This window comes from Ochotona princeps, chromosome 8 (genome assembly GCF_030435755.1).
Source record: "Ochotona princeps isolate mOchPri1 chromosome 8, mOchPri1.hap1, whole genome shotgun sequence".
Lineage (NCBI taxonomy): Eukaryota > Metazoa > Chordata > Mammalia > Lagomorpha > Ochotonidae > Ochotona > Ochotona princeps.
In genome coordinates this window covers 44,128,509-44,150,459 of record NC_080839.1, presented here as the reverse complement: position 1 = coordinate 44,150,459, position 21,951 = coordinate 44,128,509, and the positions used below count along the sequence as shown (strand labels likewise).

General features: G+C 42.3%; 1 protein-coding gene across 1 annotated transcript in view; it reads right to left on the bottom strand.

Moving 5' to 3' along the window:
• Window positions 1-5,454: 5,454 nt before the first annotated feature.
• The window catches only part of GMCL1 (germ cell-less 1, spermatogenesis associated), a 39,489-nt gene continuing 22,992 nt past the window's right edge, over window positions 5,455-21,951 (bottom strand). The window contains exons 10-14 of the mRNA XM_004580067.4: window positions 19,153-19,222; window positions 17,553-17,628; window positions 12,577-12,722; window positions 10,162-10,249; window positions 5,455-6,130 (exon numbers count right to left, since the gene is read on the bottom strand). Coding sequence (XP_004580124.2) covers window positions 6,002-6,130; window positions 10,162-10,249; window positions 12,577-12,722; window positions 17,553-17,628; window positions 19,153-19,222 — 509 coding nt within the window. The 3' untranslated portion in view covers window positions 5,455-6,001. The remainder of the gene's footprint in view (window positions 6,131-10,161; window positions 10,250-12,576; window positions 12,723-17,552; window positions 17,629-19,152; window positions 19,223-21,951) is intronic.

Sequence of the window (21,951 nt, the reverse complement as noted above, 5' to 3'; positions counted from 1 at the left end):
GTTTCTCAGATGACAACTTTGAACAGACAGGTATGAGCTATTGGGTTTTTTTTTTTTTTTTTTCCTTTCACAAAATACCTACAGCGGCCACGGTCTGAAAATGACAGACCTGAGTGTCCACTGGCGAAGGCGGGGGAAGGCTGTCTGACCCCCACAAGGGCAAACCATCCCTAGCTGGACATACATACACTCCATCAGAAAACACGCCAAACTTTATTTTCAGTTAAATCAATTCTCTACTAGCTCTCTCCAGGGTTGCCAAGTCTAAGGACCTGGCTTCTAACATACACAGAACCAGGAATACATTGGAGGGAGCAAGCCCCAGTCCCAACTTTGTCATTAGAGTCATCCATTCTGATGTCTCAACCCAGCTTCTTGGAGAACCTGCTGGAACACCCCCTACCCTCAACAGGCTCCTTCAGAACTATTCTAGCACAAGACATTTAAGGGTTGGCCTGGCAGGTTTTAGTGGCTGGCATCGGGAAGCAAGAGAAGTGAGTTCCAAGGCAAGTCTAGTTCTCCAGGTGTGCGACCTGTGCACATGGCACAGGGTCCTGCCCTTACAAGGAACCCCTGCATGGCACCATTGTCAGCTGCCACCACCCTGAAATCCTGTGGTTTAAAGTCCTTATGCAGAAGTCTGTGAAAGGGGGGACGCCATGTTGAGGTGACAGCTCCTGTCAGGAATGGTATGTGAGCCCTTTGCTAGCCCTAGATCATCAATTAAGGGGTGCTCTTATATATATTTGTTATATATATGTATATATATATTATGTTATATGTAATACATATAATAAGAACCTAATCACACTTCTGCTTCCAGGCGATGAAGAGCATGAAGCTTGAAGTACCTGGCGAACAGCCAGATGGAGGTTGCTGGCGGGCATGTGATTATTGGCAGCCTGGGGCTGAAATTGAGGAGAGAGGTGGGGGGAGAAAGGAGAGGTAAGCCAACGACAGAGCATGGGGGACAGGTGGGCTTCCACAGGAGAGGAAACCGAACTACTTGTCAGATTCCCATATGCCGGTGAACAGAGTCAGAATTCACTGGTGTGCTATCCTGGGGAGGACTGAGAATGAATGGTCAGTGTGCCAGGTGCAGTAATGCTCCCCTTCCTCCCTGTGGATGCCTGGGCCTTGTGAATGTTACCTTAATGGGAAAGTTTGTGGCAATGTTAAGGATGGTGAGACAGGGAGATTATCCTGGACTGTACAGGTGTTGAGGCATAAGCGCCACCACGGATATCCTTGTCTCTGGCTTCCAAATGTAACTTCAAATAATTAAAAGTTTTTAAAAGAGGAGGATGCAGTGATATAACGCAGCCAAAAAAATGGTGTCAGAAAATGGTGACAGCCACGAGAACTGAAAGAGGCAATGAATGGATTCCTCTCTAGAAATGTCACAGCTAAGGAACCTGTTACAGACCACCCCCACATCACACCACCTATGCTGAAAACAAATCAATTTCTATTATTGGGGGACTTGGGGAGTGTGGTTTGGAAGTGACTTTGCCATGATGGTGATGCCTTCCTGAATGGCGTGGTGGCTTTGTCAGACAGCTGGCTGAGAGCTTCTCCCCTACCACATGAGATCACAGCAACTGGCCATGGCCATCGCTGCATCAGGAAGCAGGCTGCCGCACTTCACAACTACCTGCATCTCGATGTTGGATTCTGCAGTTAGATCTGTGGAGAGACGTGGACTGGAGATGTGAATTCAGAGTTGGCAGGATTATGAAGGGAACATGCTGTCAGGAGTCTTTTACTATCCTCTAGGAATTCACTAGTCCTCAGAGGGGCAGTCCCAGCAGAGAGGCATTTGTCAAAACAACAGAAAAGAAAAACAGCAAGTAGGTTGAATCGTTACCCCCCCCCCCACCTTATTTACTGCACACGTGGTACAAGAGAACTAGAGGAGGAAGACACAGTTCTGCTCTTGAGTGGCTTGCAGGTCCATGAGGTTTACAAACAAGTCAAGGGTGTGCCGAACACAACTGATGATTATCTGAGTGTGTCAGGGAGTATCCTCAACTTTCCAGAGAAATAATGTCCAACTACCTTCAGTATGACAGAATGAGAATCTTCCATTTGCTGGTTCACTCCCCAAATGGCCGCCATGACCAAGGCTTGGTCAATCTAAAGCCAGGAACTTCATTTGGGTCTCCAATGTGGATGCAGGGTCCCAAGGCTTTGGACTATCCTCTACTTTTCCAGGCCACAAACAGGGAGCTGGATGGGAAATAGAGCAGCTAGGGCACAAACTGATGCCTATATGGGATGCTGGCACTTGCAGGTGGTTGAGTCACCATGCTGGTCTCAAGAATAATTCACCCCCCCCCCAGGAATAAATTTTGAAAACTATTAATTAGGGCAGGCATTTAGTCTAGAAATCAAAACACCTGTGTCCAATATTAAACTGCTTGGATATGATACCCAGCTCAGGCTCCTGACTCCAGGCTCCTGCTAGTGCAGACCCTGGGAGGCAGCACTTATGACTAAAGGAATTGGGGTTGTACCACTTGCATGGAGACCTGGATTGAGTTCCCAGCTCTAGCCAGGCCCAGTCCCAGTCACTGCAGACATTTGGCAAGTGAACTAGCAGATGAGAGCTCTTTTTTTAAATTGAAAATTTTTATTAACTTAAATTCAGTGGGCATAGTGGCGCCCTAGTAGCTCTATTTTGCTTTGGTGTCTAAAACTGTTCACATATTATGGTAACCCTTTTGAGCCCACTTGAAATGAGATAAAAATTTATTTAAAAGATTTATTGGGCCTGGCGGCATGGCCTAGCGGCTGAAGTCCTCGCCTTGAAAGCCCCGGGATCCCATATGGGCGCCGGTTCTAATCCCGGCAGCTCCACTTCCCATCCAGCTCCCTGTTTGTGGCATGGGAAAGCAGCTGAGGACAGCCCAAAGCCTTGGGACCCTGCTCCTGCTTGGGAGACCTGCAGAAGCTTCCTGGCTCCTGGCTTCGGATCGGCACAGCAATGGCCGTTGTGGTCACTTGGAGAGCGAATCATTGGACAGAAAATCTTTCTGTCTCTCCTCTCTGTATATCTGACTTTGTAATAAAAATAATAAATAAATATTTTTTTAAAGATTTATTCATTTTTTTTTATTATTACAGCCAGATATACACAGAGGAGGAGAGACAGAGAGGAAGATCTTCCGTCCGATGATTCACTCCCCAAGTGACTGCAACGGGCCGATGCGCGCCGATCCAAAGCCGGGAACCTGGAACCTCTTCCGGGTCTCCCACACGGGTGCAGGGTCCCAATGCATTGGGCCGTCCTCAACTGCTTTCCCAGGCCACAAGCAGGGAGCTGGATGGAAGTGGAGCTGCCGGGACCCACTTAGAACAAGCGCCCATATGGGAGCTGTCGGGATCCACTTAGAACAAGCACCCATATGGGATCTCAGGGCATTCAATGCGAGGACTTTAGATGCTAGGCCACAGCACCAGGCCCAAAATGAGATAAAATGTTAACTACTAAACACCTTGGGTAGAAAACCAGTGACTACCACTGTCTTTTATGTCTATCTTGCTGTTTCAAGAAAAATCCTTAAAAAAAAAAAAAAGGTGGAGGTGAGGAGTGTGTTATATTCTTTGTTAATAATTTAGCACGGGGCCAGCACCATGGCATAGTAGGCTAAGCCTCCTCTGAAGGCACCAGTATCCCCATATGGATGCAGATTTATGTTCTAGTTATTCCATTTAAGGCCTCTGAAAGCAGTGGAGGATGGCCCAAATCCTTGGACCTTTACACCAGTGGGCAAACTGGAGGAAGTTCCTGGATCTGGCCTTTGGATTGGCTCTGCTCTGACCATTGAGACCATTAGGGAGTGAACCAGTAAATGAAGTATTTCTCTTTGTGTCTCTCCTTTCTGTAATTTTGCCTTTCAAATAAAAATAAAATCATTACAAAAAGCTTAGCATGAAATTCTAGAACATTCTTTTATGGCTATCATTATACTTAGAGACAAGCAAAAATAATTAACAGGTAAATAATATTTTCTAACCCGAGCAGTTAAAAACAAAAGAATGGCTTGTACAGCTTATAAGACAGAATCTTTCATATCCAATAGTTGACAAGATACTTAAGCAGGCACTGTAAGACTTTATTAAAAATATTCCTATTCAAAAAAACAAGCAGTATGCAAAACACATAAAAGGATCTGGCAAGAAAACAAAAGCAGATATTTACTATCACTGTGCTCACGATGACTGATTTCTCAAACAAGAACTTCACCTACTTGTAGCTGAAGAAATAACTTTCTGCGCATGGATGACATAAGCAACGAGACCAGAAAAGAACCAACAGAAACTATATATAATTCCACTCTGGCCAGGTGATTTATATAAGTGAAATCAAATGGTTAATTTTACTCAATATGAATCAAACTTTCCTTATTTTCAAGATTTATAAACTTAATAATTTCATCTGTTATGTCATAATAAGAGAGAAAGAGAGAGAAAAGAAACATCTCATGAAAAAGATAAAATTATAGCCATATATAAAAATAAGTGTGGCCTTCTGATACAACTAAATGTTTATACTGGGAATATTTAAATTGCAGTTCTGGGGGGCAGAGTGGATGGCATTTAAGTTTCCTTTGAGTTAAACCAACTGGGTGAATTCTGAGAGACTAAAAGCAATGTTTGAATCTATTGACATATTCCTGGGAAAGAAAAACTATCAATGTATTCTAAACTTATAAAGTCGTTGGGAAAAATAACTTAATTAGAAAGGAAAAACATTCTGGTTTCAATTAAGTTTCTTTCGGTCCATTTTATATAAGAGCTTATTTATTTTTTTCCAAATGAACATTTATTATTTGCACAGATACATAAAAATGATTCCCATTTTTAAAAACATACTAAAAATATACATAAAAGTACTTACTCTGACTGGAAAGAAAATGAGCATGGCTATTTTCAAACAGTAATAAACATAAGAAACCAACATATATAAATCAGGACATGTGTATATGCCATTTTTGACAAAAATAAACTCTATTTTTACATTAATGCTTTATTATCAGCCTCTACATTAGATCCTCTGACCTTATTTACATTTACTGTGAAATTTCTGTTAGCATGTAGAACTCAAAGGCACTCAATTCGAAGTTATAAAGTCCTGAGCTTAAGTAGGAAATGGGGTTCCCAACTAAAACTTGAGCATAAATAATTCTAAGTATCACAGATGATGAAAATGTTAAAAAATATGATATTTGCTACATAAGTAAGTCATAACCTAAGAAGAAAGGCATACAGAATGTCAAAGAAAAGACCATGTAAGGCAAAGGACTATCCTATGAGCCAAACTGATTTTTCCCTTATTCAAGTTCATTCAAAAGGCCTGAAGCTGATATTGATGGTTGAAATCCTAAGAAAGCTTTTTCAAAAATTGCATGGAAATGCTTACAGTAAAAAAAAAAGTTCCTCAAGTTCAAAACCATGAAAAAAAGTACTTAACTAATAAAAATAACATCCTGGAAAGATAATAGACTAAAACGAAAAAATCATAATGCGCAGTGGAAATGAAAGGAGCGCTCTAACACATCATTTCAAAGTGTATTTCTAACTTGCCATTCAAATTATTCCTGCAGCTTTCTTTTAGCCAAATAACAATAAACTTACAGATGTGTAAATGAGATTTACCAACATTAAGCAGGTTCAAAGCTTAAGCGAAAAACGAAATTTTTACTTCGTTGCAGAGAAATGGGAAATTCACCTACAGCAGTTTTGTGTTGATGCTAAATTATGACCTGACATCTTTATAACATAAACGGTTTGACAGATACTTTCTTGGTTTTAAAATGCTTTTTTCATCTATGCATAGAGATGTAATGAGGGTAGGGATAATCTCCTATATTGTCTGTACAGTTCGTAAGGCCTTTGTCATTGTTAGTCACCTTAGGTGTGGATACCAGTAGGGCCATTAAATTAAGCTGGCCTGTAAAAGTTTTCAAAGTGCTATTGTTTCCCTCCGATGAGATCCTCAGTTTTCTGGATTTTCTGGGTGAAGATTATTTTCAGTTCTTTTCTCTGATGATATATACAAGAAGTTACAGCAGATGTACAATGGGAACATCAGAAGCCTGCTGTCCAAGTTCATCACCACCTGTTCCTGTAAGACAGATTGGAAGGTTAAATGACAAGTAGGTAAGAATATTACAACACGGGCCCGGCCGCGTGGCCTAGCGGCTAAAGTCCTCACGTTGAACGCCCCGGGATCCCATATGGGCGCTGGTTCTAATCCCGGCAGCTCCACTTCCCATCCAGCTCCCTGCTTGTGGCCTGGGAAAGCAGTCGAGAACGGCCCAAAGCTTTGGGACCCTGCACCCGCGTGGGAGACCAGGAAGAGGTTCCAGGTTCCTGGCTCTAGACCGGCACAGCACCGGCCCATTGCTGCTCACTTGGGGAGTGAATCATCGGACAGAAGATCTTCCTCTCTGTCTCTCCTCCTTTCTGTATATCTGACTTTGTAATAAAATAAATAAATCTTTAAAAAAAAAAGAATATTACAACACGAATATAAATAAACCAATTGCTAAACTGAGTGAATTGAAGGAGATAATGTAGGAGTTAGTTTAGGGTCACGGCTCAGAACTTACAACTCCCACCCACGAGCTGTGTGACCTTGTCAGCTGCAGCTTCCTCAGAAGTGGGGACATTACAAGGGCCACCTTACAGAAGCAAGGCGCCGCACAGAGGGTATAGCAAAACCAGCTGGACAGTATTTGTTATTATTTTCATTACTGCAACGATTTTTACCAAGTATCTACATATTTATGAACAAACGTGGTGTCCAAAAAACCACAATCTCACATGGCTTCATTTTCTGATGGCCCTTAGGGATAGCGAAATCATTGGGTTTGGGGGGTTGGAGGGGGGTCATGACTGTCATCAGCAAGTGGGCTCCATACTCAAGATTCTTTCCAATTTCTCCCTGTCCATATAACAGACATGTTATTATGTCTCCTGGAACATAACATGCATTATCATGAGAAAGCAATTTCAACTTCACTTACACCAATACCTGTGAGAATGTTCCAGATACACAGCCAGGAGTTTCCACCAAGTACCTAAGAACCCCAAGTACAAGCAGCACCAATACCCTTTGCCAGCAGTCCTTAGACAATTAGCCTGAAACATCCCGTGATACTCTTTCTGCAAGCATATGTATCATTTTTGCTCAGTTTTACACATTTTGGAGACTATACTATTAGCTACTGTTTAAACCCAGAGTTTAAATTTTTTTTTTTTAACCAAAGGCATGTATTTCAATAATTAAGAAAGACTAACACCTAATAGTTGTGTGGCTGAATTAGGCTCAATTAGACACAGCTTCTGAGTTAAGGCAGCAGTAAGAGAAATTTGTATAAAAAGAGTAGGAAATACAGATGGGACCCAAACAGTCTCAATTTGCCCTCCCCTTGCCCAAGAGGGCTTGTGGTATCTGAAGGAAACACCAGTGAACATAATTAGGTGAAGCCGCTACTTGGACTGCCAGTGTTAAGCAGGTGATGACACTGGCATTGAGAGGAAGGATGGTTAAGCACTGTTGACTTTTTTTTTTAATCTTATTTTTAATATTGTTTATATAATCAAGAGAGATGCACACCCATGTGGGTCTCTGATTAGGGTGGGGAGGGTTAGGTACAGAGTAAGGCAGGTGGGACACATGTTTGAATTTCTCCTGTGTCCGAAGCAGGGAGGGGAGAGCACTACTTGCTGTCAAACTACGTCAGCATGGGGCATTGGGGACGGCCATTTGATGACAGCTTATTGAGATCCTGATGAGGGGAAGAGTGTTCCAAGGGTGTTACCTGAGTGGATTTGATAGTTCTGAGATGTTGTTGGTTTCACTGCTCCAGGGTTGAGAAAATATTTCCAAGGGCTACTGGTTGATAAAGTCCACCTTAGTGCATCCACAGACCAGTAATATGCTGCAAAGCTTGGCCAAGAGAACTGTACAACCTGTTCTGCTTTCCGTCCTCTGACAAGGTACTGGACATCCCCTGCTGCCCTAGATGAGCTGGCCATCATGTCCTCTGTGTGCATCTGGGCATGCTGTCCACTGCACATGCATCAGTAAATGAGGAGGCCCAGTCCCAATACATGCACTCCAAGGTCAGACCACACATCTTGTGATTTCTTTTTCCCCTATGGCTGGGGTCTGAGTCCAGCCATCAGTTAGGGAGTCCCCTAAGAGACTGCCTGGGGTGACCTCAGACTTGACTTTTATATGCGCCAGCCTGTGCAAAGTCAGGTTCAGTTTGTTAGCTGTACCAAACGATGCATATACTGGTAGATGAAGCTACCTGGCCAGTTCTGCCTCAGCCCTAAACCTCATGTGAATGAACAGGTGCTGTGGCCCAGCCAAGCCCAGTCAGTTTGCACAGACCTGGTCCTCATCTTGTACTTAAGCAAGTGTTACACTGCTGAGAGAAAAGCAGCCAGTAGCTAGTAGACAGTTTGGGTTTGGTTAACGCTAAATTTGTGTTAACTATACCAGTATGTCAGTAAAGCTACTTATTTTTATTTTTTTATTTATCTATTTTAAAGATTTTATTGATTTTTATTGGAAAGTCAGATATACAGACAGGAGGAGAGACAGAGAGAGAGAAAGGTCTTCCGTTTCATGATTGACTCCCCAGTGACCGCAACGGGCCGGTGCTGCGCCGATCCGAAGCCAGGAGCCAGGAACTTCTTCCAGGTCTCCCACGCAGGGTGCAGGGTCCCAATGCATTGGGCCGTTCTCGACAGCTTTCCCAGGCCACAAGCAGGGAGCTGGATGCTGCCGGGATTAGAACCAGCACCCATATGGGATCCCGGGGCGTTCAACGTGAGGACTTTAGCCACCAGGCCATGGTGCCGGGCCCTTATTTTTATTTTTTTAAAGATATGTAGGGGAGGCAGGGAATGCTGGGCTGGAACATGCCACTCCAGCCCCCCCAGGTAGAAGGGGCAGGGGGTGTTGCTGCAAATTGCCTGGGAAGGGAGTCTGAGGACATATCACAGCAGAAGCAACAGAAAATGTCAGAGGAACAATGACTTCTAGGACCTGGCGTGATAGCCTTGTGGCTAAATCTTCATCTTACATCCTCCAGGATCCCATATGGGCGCCGATTCTAATCCCAGAAGTCCCGCTTCCCATCCATTTGCCTGCTTGTGGCCTGGAAAAGCAGTTGAGGACAGTCCAAGGCCTTGGGACCCTGCACCTGCATGGAAGACCCAGAGGAGGCTCCTGGCTTTGGATCTGTTCAGCTCTGACTATTGTAATTCTATGGGGAGTGAACCATTGGAAGGAAGATCTTTCTCTCTGTATATCTGCCTTTCCAATTAAAAAAACAACAACAAAAAACAGATCTTAAAAAAATAATAATGACTTTTAGGATCTCCTACAGACTGGACCACTGCACTTGCCGGTGGTGAGGGAGCTGAGATGGAGTGGTTTAGAGGAAGGAAACTGGAGGGCATGTGTATGGGTAAGACCAAGGTACCCATCCATGTGGGAGACCTGTGCTGAGAGCACCCCTGGATGGGCTAGGCTGTAGTACTTGCCCAAGAATGCTGGACAGGGGTAGGCCACTTCAGGCTGGGCCACAGCACCCACCAAAAGGAACCAGATCTGGGGCAGATTCTGTAGGGGAATTGTGGAGTCACTTCTGTGGGACTGCAGCATCCACTAGTTTATGTGGAAAACTGGGGAAAGTGGCAGCCCGAGCCAGCCTGAACCACAGAACTCACCTGACAGGAATCTACCTGACACTCTGGGAGTGGGGCGGAGAGGAGACCAGGTGGGGCCAGCCTGCAGCACACGCTGGCACATGCAAAAGCTGGGACTGAGGGCAGACCATGCCGGGCAGGGCTACTGCCCTTGCTAGCATGAGAGGAATCTGGGGTTGGGAGCAGGCCTGGTGGGGGGATCTTGAGGAACTTCCCTATTAGGGTGCAGCACCCGCTGGGGAACACAAAAGCTGGGGCTAGGGATAGGCCAGGCAGGGCTGCAGCACCCATCGGCATATGTGTGGGCTGGGTCAGTGGTCTTAGATTTATCTCCAAAAGTCTTTCAATTCAAATAGCATCTCTTAAGAATTTTCAGGAGTATTCAAAAGACAAAAAGGAAAATGATACAATAGTAAGCAAACATACCTGATCCTTTTCAAGAGTAAGTATTTGATAGCCAGTCGTTCTACTACATACTAATTTTCCACTACTGTCAAAAGAAGCCAAACGTAATCTAGGATTTAAAAAAAAAAAACCACTAATTAAATCACACATGAAATTAAAGACGTGCTCTCCTTTAATATTTTCTCTCTTGCGTATTCTTTTGTTAAGTATTAATTGATAAGACTTTGAAACTGATTCCACTCAGATTTACAGACCTGTGATATTATACTTAACTGAGATATAAAAATAACTTACAAGGGGCTGGCACTGTGACACAGCAACTAAAGCCACTGCCTGTGGTGCCAGCATCCCATATGGGAGCCGATTTGAGTCTGGCTGCTCCACTACTGATCCAGCTCCCTACAAATGTGCCTGGGAAAGCAGCAGAGGATGGCCCTAAGTCCTTGAGTCCCTGCACTTACATGGGAGATTTGGAGGAAGCTCTTGGATCCTGGCCCAGCTCTGGGTAAAACTGTGGCCATTTGGAAGATGTTTATCTCTTTCTCCTTCTCCTTCCCTGACTTTTCAAATAAATATATGCAATAAATAGAAAAAAAATTATAAATGCCTTTTTATTATGGTAAAATGTACATAAATAAAATTTGCCACTATAATTGTTCAGAAAAATTGAGAGGCTGAAAGAGAAAGCGATATTGACAGGAGAGCTTCCACCTGCAGGTTCACAGTCCACATGCCTGCAACTCCTGGGGTTGTGCTGGGTCAAGGCTGGGAACTAGAAACCCAATCTACATCTTCATACGAGTGGGAGGGACCCAATTACTTGAGCCATCACTGTTGTTTCCCAGGGTACACATTAGCAGGAACCCGGAGTCAGGAGTCACAGCTCAGAACTGAACCTAGGGACCCTAACAGGAGACACTGGTATCTTAACCATTAGACCAACTGTGTGCCTCCAATCATTTTTAAGTTCAGAGTTCTATAGCACTAAATACATTCACACTGTTCTGCAACAATCACCACCACCCTTTCTCCAGAGCATCTTCATCTTCTTCAAATGAAATTCTAAGCGTTAAACACCAACTCCCCTTTCCCCAGCCCTAGCAACCACCAGCCCAATTTCTGTTGTCATAAATTTGTTTGCTTGAGTTACATCACATGACTGAAACTGTGTGACTATCTTATTTCACTCAGCATAATGTCTTCAAAATTATCTTCCTTTTTAAAGACTGAATGATGTCTTGGTTTTATGTATTTTTCTAATCCATCCATCTGCCAATTGGCACAAGTTGCTTCTATCTTCTGGCTACTGAGAATAATGAAACTGTAAACACAAGTCCCTGCTTTCAGTTCTTTTGAGTAAACACTCAGAAGAACCACTGATTCATAAATAATAATATGGTTCATTTTTTCCCCACAATAAATAACCCTTACCATTTTCTACAATGACTATTCCATTTTGCATGGCTACTAGTAGTGAACAATTATTCCACATCTTCACGGTTTTTTCCATTGTTTTTAATAACTGCCATTCCAGTAAATATTAAATTGTATTTCATTGTAGATTTTGTTTGCATTTCCCTACCACTCAGTGATGTTAAGTGGTTTTTCGTGTGCTTTTTAGCTATTTACATATGGGACAATTTTTGTGTAAGCCCTATGTCCATTTTCAATCATTTATTTAAATTACGGAGTTGTGGGAGCTCTGTGTACATTGTGGATGTCAACTCCATGCACGGTTTGTATGTCCTCCCATTCCATGTCTTGCCTGTGGACTGCCTGACAGCGTCCTTTGGTGACTGGTGTTTTCAGCCCCGATAAGCTCCCACTGCTCTGTGTTTCCTTTGGTGGCCTGTGCCTCCGGAGCCTAGCAAAGCAATCACTGACAGATGGGATGCAGCTCTTCTGTCTTGCAGTGAGTGCCCCACAGCGTCAGCTCTTAGGCTTGGATCTTTTATACACTTTGAGATAGTTTTTGTATGTGGTATAACAAAACTATGTGATTTGTACATAATCTATTTATTCAGCTATTGTTGAATCTGCAAGCATCTAGTATCCTCTCCAGAAAAAAAAAATTGGCTGTTCAGCTGTTTGGCAAAGTTGGACATGTCAAAGCCTATAGAAAGTTAAGCATGATATCAGACATATTTTCCTACAAAAACACCTTGCCATATTCTAATTTGGACTTTTTATAATAAGTTGACAACATCAAGCCCAGTTATCAATCCAATATCATTTATATTCTAGTCTATTCATTCTGAGATACCAGATCTTATGATTTTTGTTAATACATCTGATAGGAATGCAGCCTTATCAGTTCCTAACACTTTCACATACACCACTTGCTACCAAGGCTTTACTGTTGGTAGTATAAATGAGCAGTTTTATTTCTTATATTTCCTGTGGAGTGAGAAGTGCGGTGGAGAGATTTCATCCTACCTAAATGCAATGCTCCTTCGGGGCTGTAAACTGACAGATCCACTGCATGGCTGGTTCAGCGTGTTGCGTTTGAAAATGATGTATCGATTGGTGTAAGTCACAAGTAAGTCAAAGCCGAAGTTAAAACCTGTCCACCGCCAGCAGTACTAGAAATAAAAGAGAGAGAAATGAGAGAGACTCATTCCAGTTTAGTATAACAGCAAATCAAAAATTGAAAGTTCAGAGTGTCTTCTTTCTCCAAATTCATTGCACATATTTCTCTCATGAGTTCTCTGCTTTTTTGCTGGGGACTTTCCCTTAAGGTGTACCACACAGAACCATGTATCCACGCCAGGAAAGCAGCCCTTAAGATCGCTGTCTACTCTGCTAATATTGCCTCTTGATGATCTTTTTCTATATCTGCCCTACATACTGCAATCCTTTCATAAATAATAAGCTTGTCACAATTCTAAGAAGGTTAGCTTAGGATACAAGGAATCTAGACAGGAGTAATAAGAACCACCACTAAAACCCATCCTGCTTTAAAAATACGTTAATAAAGTATCTTAACAGACACACAACTAGATTATTTTAAGTATCACGAGAATCACATGTTTGATTCCTTAGCTAGCAGTTAATCAGAGTATTATGTAAGATGGTGATACGATTTAGGGAAATTAGGTTGCTTCAAGTATGTGTCTGAATCCCTGAATTACATCATGAACTCATGTTTTAAGTGGTAATAAGCATTTATCTCTATATAGGCAATGTTCTAAGAAGTGGGGAGAGTGATAAATCAAGTTTCTGCTATGGCAGAATTTATAATCCAATATGTGTGTATTTTAATGTGATAAGAGAAGAGATGATTAATACCCATGAAAGGGGACAGAAATGTCAGGAGACACTGTCGGGTGGAGGAGGAGAGCAGTTGGTTTAGAAAGATGCTCAGAAATGAAAGGTGCTAGGTGAGTGAAAACTTGAATCAACTGAAGGAGCTGTCTCAGGAAACAGCCCGACAGAGCACAGCAGAGGTGTAACCACACTTGGCTTCTCTGAGGAACAGTGAGAAGAATGGGCTATACGGCTGTGGCGCGACTGGCGGTACATAAGCCAGAGAAGGGCTTGTGGCAGTAGCTAGGAGTAAAAGGTGGGGCCTGGCAGCCCACAGCGAGGAAGAGTTTGGGTGCATTTCTTCTAAGTGTGGTAGGCAGTGAATGGAATACTTTAGAGAAGGCAGTGACACAGGTGTTAGGTGTTAGGTGGTCACATGCTAAGAATACGTTCTGGGAGCAGAGTCTTGAGTAAGCTGTTATGTACACCAATAATGACATAAAATAAAAAAGAACCCAAAACAAATCCTATTTGGAGTATATGCAATGGATCCAAAGAGAGGCCATCTATGTATTGGCGAATAATTGGCAAAAAGGAGGTACAGGAATGAAATTCTAGAGTTCTTGGGATTGTTAGATTTGAGATGCTATTGGGTATCCAAGAAAGCTGCCAACAGAGTAGCTGGCTACACACATTTGGAGTTAGGAGTCGTCAGTATGCAGATGAGCTGTGGAGTCACGAGACTGATGGGGTCACCTAAGAGCATAGCTAAGATGTCCAAGAGCTAAGCATCTAGTCACAACAGTACAGCAGCAGTTGTTGCCTGAGAGGAAAAGGACTGGACAAAGAGGGAACTGCCTTGCAGGCGTGTGGCACCGCAGTTAAGAATGCCATTTTGGTGCTTATGCTTAATGGCTGTCCTGGGGTTCAAGTAAGTCTCCCATTTGCTCCTCATTCTAGCTTCCTGCCAGATGTGCCCTCTGGGAGGCAACAAGTTATGGCTCAAGTATTTGGTCTCTGCCATCCACATGGGAGACTTGGGATGCATCCCCTCTGGATTTGGCTTTGCCTAATCGTGGTTCTTGCAGGAAGTGAATACATCTCTATCTATCCTTCCTTCTGTCTGCTTTACAAATAAAATAATTGAAAAAAGTAAAAAAAAAAAAAAAAAAAAAAAACCATATGGAGCAGGAGGGAAACCAGCAGTGTGCTGTCCTGAAATCAAGTGGAAATTATCCTTCAACAAGGAGTAAACATTTGTGCATCCATGGTGCCAAGAGCTTTCAGATAAGCCTCAAAACTGACTACTTAGTTTAGCAATATGGGGGATCCCTGGTGCCACGGGTAGGGCAGTTTCAGTAGCGTTGTGCAAATGAATTGGAGTGGTTTCCACAAGGCACCAGATAGAGGAAATACAACTAACAAATGCATGCAACATTTTACCTAAAAGGGTGTCAGGAAAGGGAGTGGTAGCCAGAAGGGGACAGGGGGCCAAGGTACAGTGTAAGACGGGTAATACCATGGGATCACTTAAATTCAATTAAGTGAAAATGATCCAGGAGGAGAGAGGGAGATGGTAAATGTAGGAGCAAAGCTTCCAAAAGGCAAGAATAAATGGGGATCTGGTAAAAGGAGAGGGGATGGGCCAGGATAGAAACAGACAGTGCATCTACACTAATATGTGCAACCACACAACACACAGCTAGATACAGGCCGACTGATGAAATATTGGTAAGAGGACATGTAGATTCTCTTCCTATTATAGTACGAAACAAGATCAATAGATAAGAATAGGGTGGTGGCACTGTCCTTTTGAGAAGGGATGAGTCACCTCAAATAGTGTAAGGATATACTCACTAGGGAAATACAGAAGGATAATCATGCAGCATTGAAGATATGTTTGAAATTTATGGTGACAACGTTTAAGCAAAACCCAGTGGGACATGATGTTTCATCTTCAGACACATTCGACTGTCTGGAGGCAGACATGGCGATATGGCAAGTTGAGATTAAACAAGGACTGGAGTTTATGGGATCAGCATTTGGTATAGTGAGTTAAGTTGCCCTCTGCAATGCCAGCATCCCATTTGGGCAATGGTTTGATTCCTGCTCATTTTTTTTTTTTAAGATTTATTTATTTTTTGGGCCCAGCGGCGTGGCCTAGTGGCTAAAGTCCTCACCTTGAATGTGCTGGGATCCCATATGGGTGCCGGTTCTAATCCCGGCAGCTCCACTTCCTATCCAGCTCCCTGCTTGTGGCCTGGGAAAGCAGTCGAGGACGGCCCAATGCTTTGGGACCCTGCACCTGCGTGGGAGACCCAGAAGAGGTTCCTGGATCCTGGCTTCAGATCGGCGCAGCACTGGCCGTTGCACTCACTTGGGGAGTGAATCATCAGACGGAAGATCTTCTTCTCTGTCTCTCCTCCTCTCTGTATATCTGACTTTGTAACAAAAATAAATAAACCTTCAAAAAATTATTTATTTTTCTTAGAAAGGCAGATTTACAGAGAAGGAGAGACACAAAGATCTTCCATCTGCTGGTTCACTCCCCAAGTGGCCCTAATGGCCAGAGCTGAGGCCAACCTGAAGATAGGAGCCAGGAACTTCTTCTGGGTCTCCCACATGGGTGCAGGGTTCTAAGACTTCGGGCTATCCTCCACTATTTTCCCAGGCTACAGACAGGGAGATAGAAGGGAAGTGGAGCAGCCAGCACATGAACTGGTGCCCATATGGGATCCTGGTGTGGGCAACATGAGGATTTAGGGATTGAGCCATAGTGCCAGTCCCAGGCTGTTCCATTTCTGATTCAGTTCCTTGCCAATATGTCTGGGAAAGCAGCAGAGTGTTTGTCTCCTTTGCCCACAGAGAAACCCTGAAGAAGCTGCTGCCTGCAACCTGGCCCAGCCCTCTTGTGGATGCCTGAGGTAGAGTGGAACACAAGGTCATGGGCGGAACGGGATTCTGGAGTCACCAAGTCTGCTGACCAGAGTGACAATGAAGTGAGCTCATGAGTGCATGATGCCCATGCTGGGTGCTATAGCAGATGCTTCTAAGGAGCTATGTGCATTGAGGGACTAAGGCAGACCAAGATCTGGAAGTAGCAATAAGGAATGGGGAACAAAGAGGTTTTCTCTTTCATACTCTGAACACTCACTACAATTATGAATATAAACATACAGTTAATAATTTTTAAAAATCAAAATAAAATGAAGGAAAATTTGGATAAAAGTAATTATTTAAAATAGACTGAAAAAATTCTTAATGAAAATATTAGGGTGGAGTAACTGTAAATCTAATTCATGTCCCATTAATGGGTTGTAAAATCAACGTAATGGGTCATAATAAACATAAAAAAAACAAAATAGGAAGTAAGCTTTTGGGACATGGCTGCAAAATTATTTCAAATATTTTTCTTCCACTTATATACATTTGTATTGAGTACTAACAAAAAATGTGGCTCTTAATGTCGGTAGCAATCAAAGGTTTGAATGTCTTAGGGTGTGTGTAAAAGAGAATCACTTTTGGGGTTAGCATAGTGGTGTGTCAGGCTAGTCCTGCACTTGCAGTACCAGCATCCCACATGTGTGCCCGTTGTAGCCCTGATTGCTCCACTTCCAATCCAGCTGCCTGCTTATTGCCTGGGAAAGCAGTGGAGTATGGCTCGAGTCCTTGGACCCCTCTATTCATGTGGAAGACCTAGAGGAGGATCCTGGTTCCTGACTTTGGATCAGCTCAGCTTAGGCCGTTGCAGCCATCATGGAGTGAATCAGTGGATAAAAATATCTTCCATATCTCCTTCTCTCTCTGTAAAATATGTCTTTCAAATAAAAATAAATCTTAGAAAAAAAAAGATAGTTACTTTTAAGACGCAGATAACAGCTCCCATGTAACTTCTTAATCTTAATTTCTTGATTCCTTGAATATCTATCTTCACCCCTCTAATATGAACCAAAAATTTAAGTTCAATACTCTCATGCAAGGCCAAGTAATCCATAGACACTGCGTTTTGGTGACCAATTCCCTACCCAGGAGATCACGTCACAGATACAGAATAGCAAACAAACTCTCCAGAGGCATCACAGACATCATGATTGTTGTTCAAGTGCGTTATCATTGACAATACTTTTACAACAACTCACGTATTAACAACTGCAACCCATACTTACTTCACCATCTTTGGCAAGCTTTCTACCACATCTCATGCTGTTTCCCTCTAGTTCTTCTTTATTGATTTCTTGAGGCCTAAACGCGTACACAAGACAAAGACTCTCAAATAGGCAACTTACAATGGAGAAGGAACTGAGTTAAAAAGAACAGAAAATTTTGCTACTAATTCTAAAAATACATTTAGGTTTAGATAAAAAAAAATATCATTGTATTGGCTAAACCTATCTCACTGCCTTTGCTAAATAAAAATGATTTTAAATCCTCAAGGTTTCATTTTATTATCATGACTTCTAGTTAACTTTCTTTAAGGCTCAAACTAGAGAAGGGGTAGAAAAAATGGGAAATCCTGTGTACCAGGACAGTGCTATATTTACAAACCTATTATGTAAAAGTAATTAAAATCTATTATTTCTCTAAGATGTTACTTGATAACTCCTATCATTTGGTATTACTAATTTCACACACAAACCATTTTTATGTAGTATAACTCTTAAAATTAATACTTAATGAAAACAGTTGCAGAATTTCATTAGCCTGCTTGATTCCTTATTTTAAAAGTCTTAATCAACTAAGAGAAACTGTTATTTCAACTTACAACAATTAATGACACTACCTTCCCAATAATCCCAGATGATAAAATATAATCATTTATTTATAATAGGAAGGGCCTAGAAACTGAAGAAAATAATAAAACAATGAAACAAATGGTCAGTGTGAGTGAGACCAACAGAACAGTCCAGAGCTCTGTCCAGCAGGGAACTGGATGCATTAATGACTATACTAATGAGGACGTGGCTGTGATGTTAAAAGCCTGAAGAAGGCACAAATTTGTAGCCTGTGGTGCAACTGGGTAGCACACCCAAGCAAGTGTTAATTTATGTTCCCATAGGAGCTTGCTGGAGTGCAGAGAGGTGGGGAATTGTGAGCAGGAGGAAGAGTATTTGCTGAGAAGGAACCGTAGGTGAACAGGGATAAGTGAATGGTGAGATTATGAGATGCATGAAGAATTCCACACAGCTGGGCCTCAGACAAACATGAGAGGCAAGGAAGCCAAAAGCATTTGAGGACACATACAATTCAAGATCCCCCACAGGCCACGCTTAAAATGTTTGTTTGTTTGTATAGGTAATAGAGGGCTGCCAGACATTTGTTCTGTCACTTTTAAACTTTTTATTTTGAAAAATTACAAATATATTACAGTAAAAAGATTTAAGGAGCTAAAATTTTTATTCAGCTTCAATAATCATCCTTAGTAATATCTTTTAACTATCACAGGTGGCACTGATTTCTATTTTAGAAAGAGGCGATGAGCAGGAGTGTTTGGGTGACGGGAACACTGGAGGTACCTCACTAGACAGTAACCCAGTACCCAGGGACTGCCCTGTCCTCCTCTAGACTTCACTCTACATTATACTATCTGACCAGAAAAATATTTGCAAAATAGATGTCATAAAAATATAATAAAAATTGACTGTGTGTTTTTTCCCTCTTTCAACAGCTTGCATTTTCAACAATTCCTGATTATTCATTATAATGAATGCATTTAAAAACCTATCAAAACTTACTTTTTAAATGAACAACGATGTGATATATACCTACCCCACTTCACTGTCTTGTTCTGCTCGGAGCATAGCAAGCCACTGCTGTTTATACACACAAGACAGCCATTCTGAAATGTAAACGTTTATTAACTTATAATTAAAATGGAAAAACAAAGAATTTAAACATTCCAAGCAATTGGTAAAATTGCTACCACTCCTAAATTCAAAAGTTTAACAGCAACTAAAAAAGCCAGACAGCTTATATTTTGCAAACATGCTGTGACAGTATGTTTACTGATCTTTAAAGTGGAATCTAGCTTTGCCTTAGGATAGAATCTACTTAGATTACATAAACTAGAATCTACTTAGACTACATATACTTAACTTAGGGTTTAAATCCTTAATTAAAAATATACTCATGTATTAATTGTTTCCTTTTCACAGCTCATGTTAATTTTCTTTTGTGAAAATCATACCTAAGCACTAATTTTTTTCTTCACAATATACATAATTTTTACAAACATTCTTCTGGAAAACTGAACAGTGGGGTTTTCCTTCATTGAATTTTCTAAAGGTAGCATTGAACTTACTTTGGGGGAAATAAGTCTTGTCCAAATCAGCAGATGAGGCATGTATACTCTGGGACCAGAACTAGGGTGTGGATAAGATGCCATCTAGGAAACCTGCACCCATATCAGAGGGCTTAGGTTTGATTCCTTGCTCTGCTTTCCGACTAGCGTGTGTTCTGGAAGGCAGCCAAAGGATGGCTGCAGGTGCTTGGGTCCTGGTCACTCGTGACACCTGGGAGTGTTTCAGGCTTCTGGTTTTGGCTTGGCTCAGACCTGCCTGATCAGGACATCTGAGGGGTAAACTAGTAAATGAAAGATCTGTCTTTGCTATTTTAATCCAGTCTACTAATCTATGCCGTTTGATCGCGTTTAAGCCATTTACATTCAGGGTTAATATGTATGGGTGGTATGTTGGTCCTGTCATTTTAGGAATGGGTTGTTCACTGGTTTAGTCTTCTGTTGTCATTTTACTGGGATGTTCTTCCCATTTGCCTTTGGTTTTGGTGGGTGCTATTCCTCTTCTCTGTCAAAAGAACATCTTGAAGTATCATTTGTAGGGCAGGTTTGAAAGAGGCAAATTCTTTTTTTTTTTTTAAAGATTTATTATTTATTTTTGGGCCCGGCAGCGTGGCTTAGCGGCTAAAGTCCTCTGCCTGAACATGCCAGGATCCCATATGGGGGCCAGTTCTAATCCCGGAAGCTCCACTTCCCATCTAGCTCCCTGCTTGCGGCTCGGGAAAGCAGTTGAGGACGGTCCAAAGCCTTGGGACTCTGCACCCATGTGGGAGACCAGGAGGAAGTTCCTGGTTCCTGGCATCGGATCGACGTAGCACCGGCCATTGCTGTCACTTGGGGAGTGAATCATCAGATGGAAGATCTTCCTCTCTGTATCTCCTCCTCTCTGTATATCCGCCTTTGCAATAAAAATTAAATAGACCTGGAAGAGGTTCCAGGTTCCCGGCTTCGGACTGGCACAGCACCAGCCGTTGCGCTCACTTGGGGAGTGAATCATCAGATGGAAGATCTTCCTCTCTGCCTCTCCTCTCTGTATATCTGACTTTGTAATAAAAATAAATAATAAATTTTTTTTTAAGATTTAATTTTTATTGCAAAGGCGGATATACAGAGAGGAGGAGAGACAGAGAGGAAGATCTTCCATCTGATGATTCACTCCCCAAGTGACAGCAATGGCCAGTGCTACGTCGATCCGATGCCAGGAACCAGGAACTTCCTCCAGGTCTCCCACATGGGTGCAGAGTCCCAAGACTTTGGACCGTCCTCAACTGCTTTCCCGAGCCGCAAGCAGGGAGCTAGATGGGAACTGGAGCTGCCAGGATTAGAACCGGCGCCCATAAGGGATCCCGGTGCGTTCAAGGTGAGGACTTCAGCCGCTAGGCCATGCTCCTGGGCCCCGAAAGAGGCAAATTCTTTTACCTTTACTTTACCTTGGAAGAATTTTATTTCATTTTCAGACAAGATCGGGTGCGTTCAGGGTGGTATGGCCATAGACTTTACTTCATTTTCAAAGACAAAAGAAAGCTTTGCTGGATATGTTATCCTAGGCCGATAATTTTTTTCTTTTAGAATCTGGAATATGTCACTCCATTCTCTTCTTGCCTGTAGAGTTTCCTGTGAGAGATCTCTTGTGAGCTTAATTGGCATTCCTTTGTATGTCAGTTGATTTTTTTCACGTGCTCATTTAAGGATCTTTTCCTTATGTTCGACTGAAGAGAGCTTGATGATCATGTGTCTTGGTAAAGATCTCTTTGATCAAGCCTGTTGGGAGTTCTGTGCCCCTCCTGGATGTTGTTTCCCAACTCTTTCTCTAGAGTAGGGAAATTTTCCTTTATTATTTGATTAAATATATTTGTAAAACCAGTTTCTCTTTCTGCACCTTCTGGGACTCCCATAACTCTTATGTTAGGCCTCTTAATAGTGTCTTTCAATTCTTGAATACTCTTTTTGGCCTGATCCAGCTCTGCTTCCAGCTTTTTGTTTGCTTCCCCCTGATGACAGGAAATATCTTCCAATGCTGAGATTCTTTCTTCTGCTTGCTTCATTCTATTTTGCAGACTCTCCACTGTACTTTTAATTTGCTCTACTGTGTTCTTAATTTCTGATATACCAGCCTTGATTTGCTTTATTGCTTCCTTAAATTCTTTGAACTCTTTTATGTGCTTCTCATTTCTGATTAGAAGCTTTAAAATGAGTTTTCTGAATTCTAAGCTCTGTCACCCACAGGTCTACAGTTCAATTTTACTTATTGCAGTTGGTACACAACTCTTTGC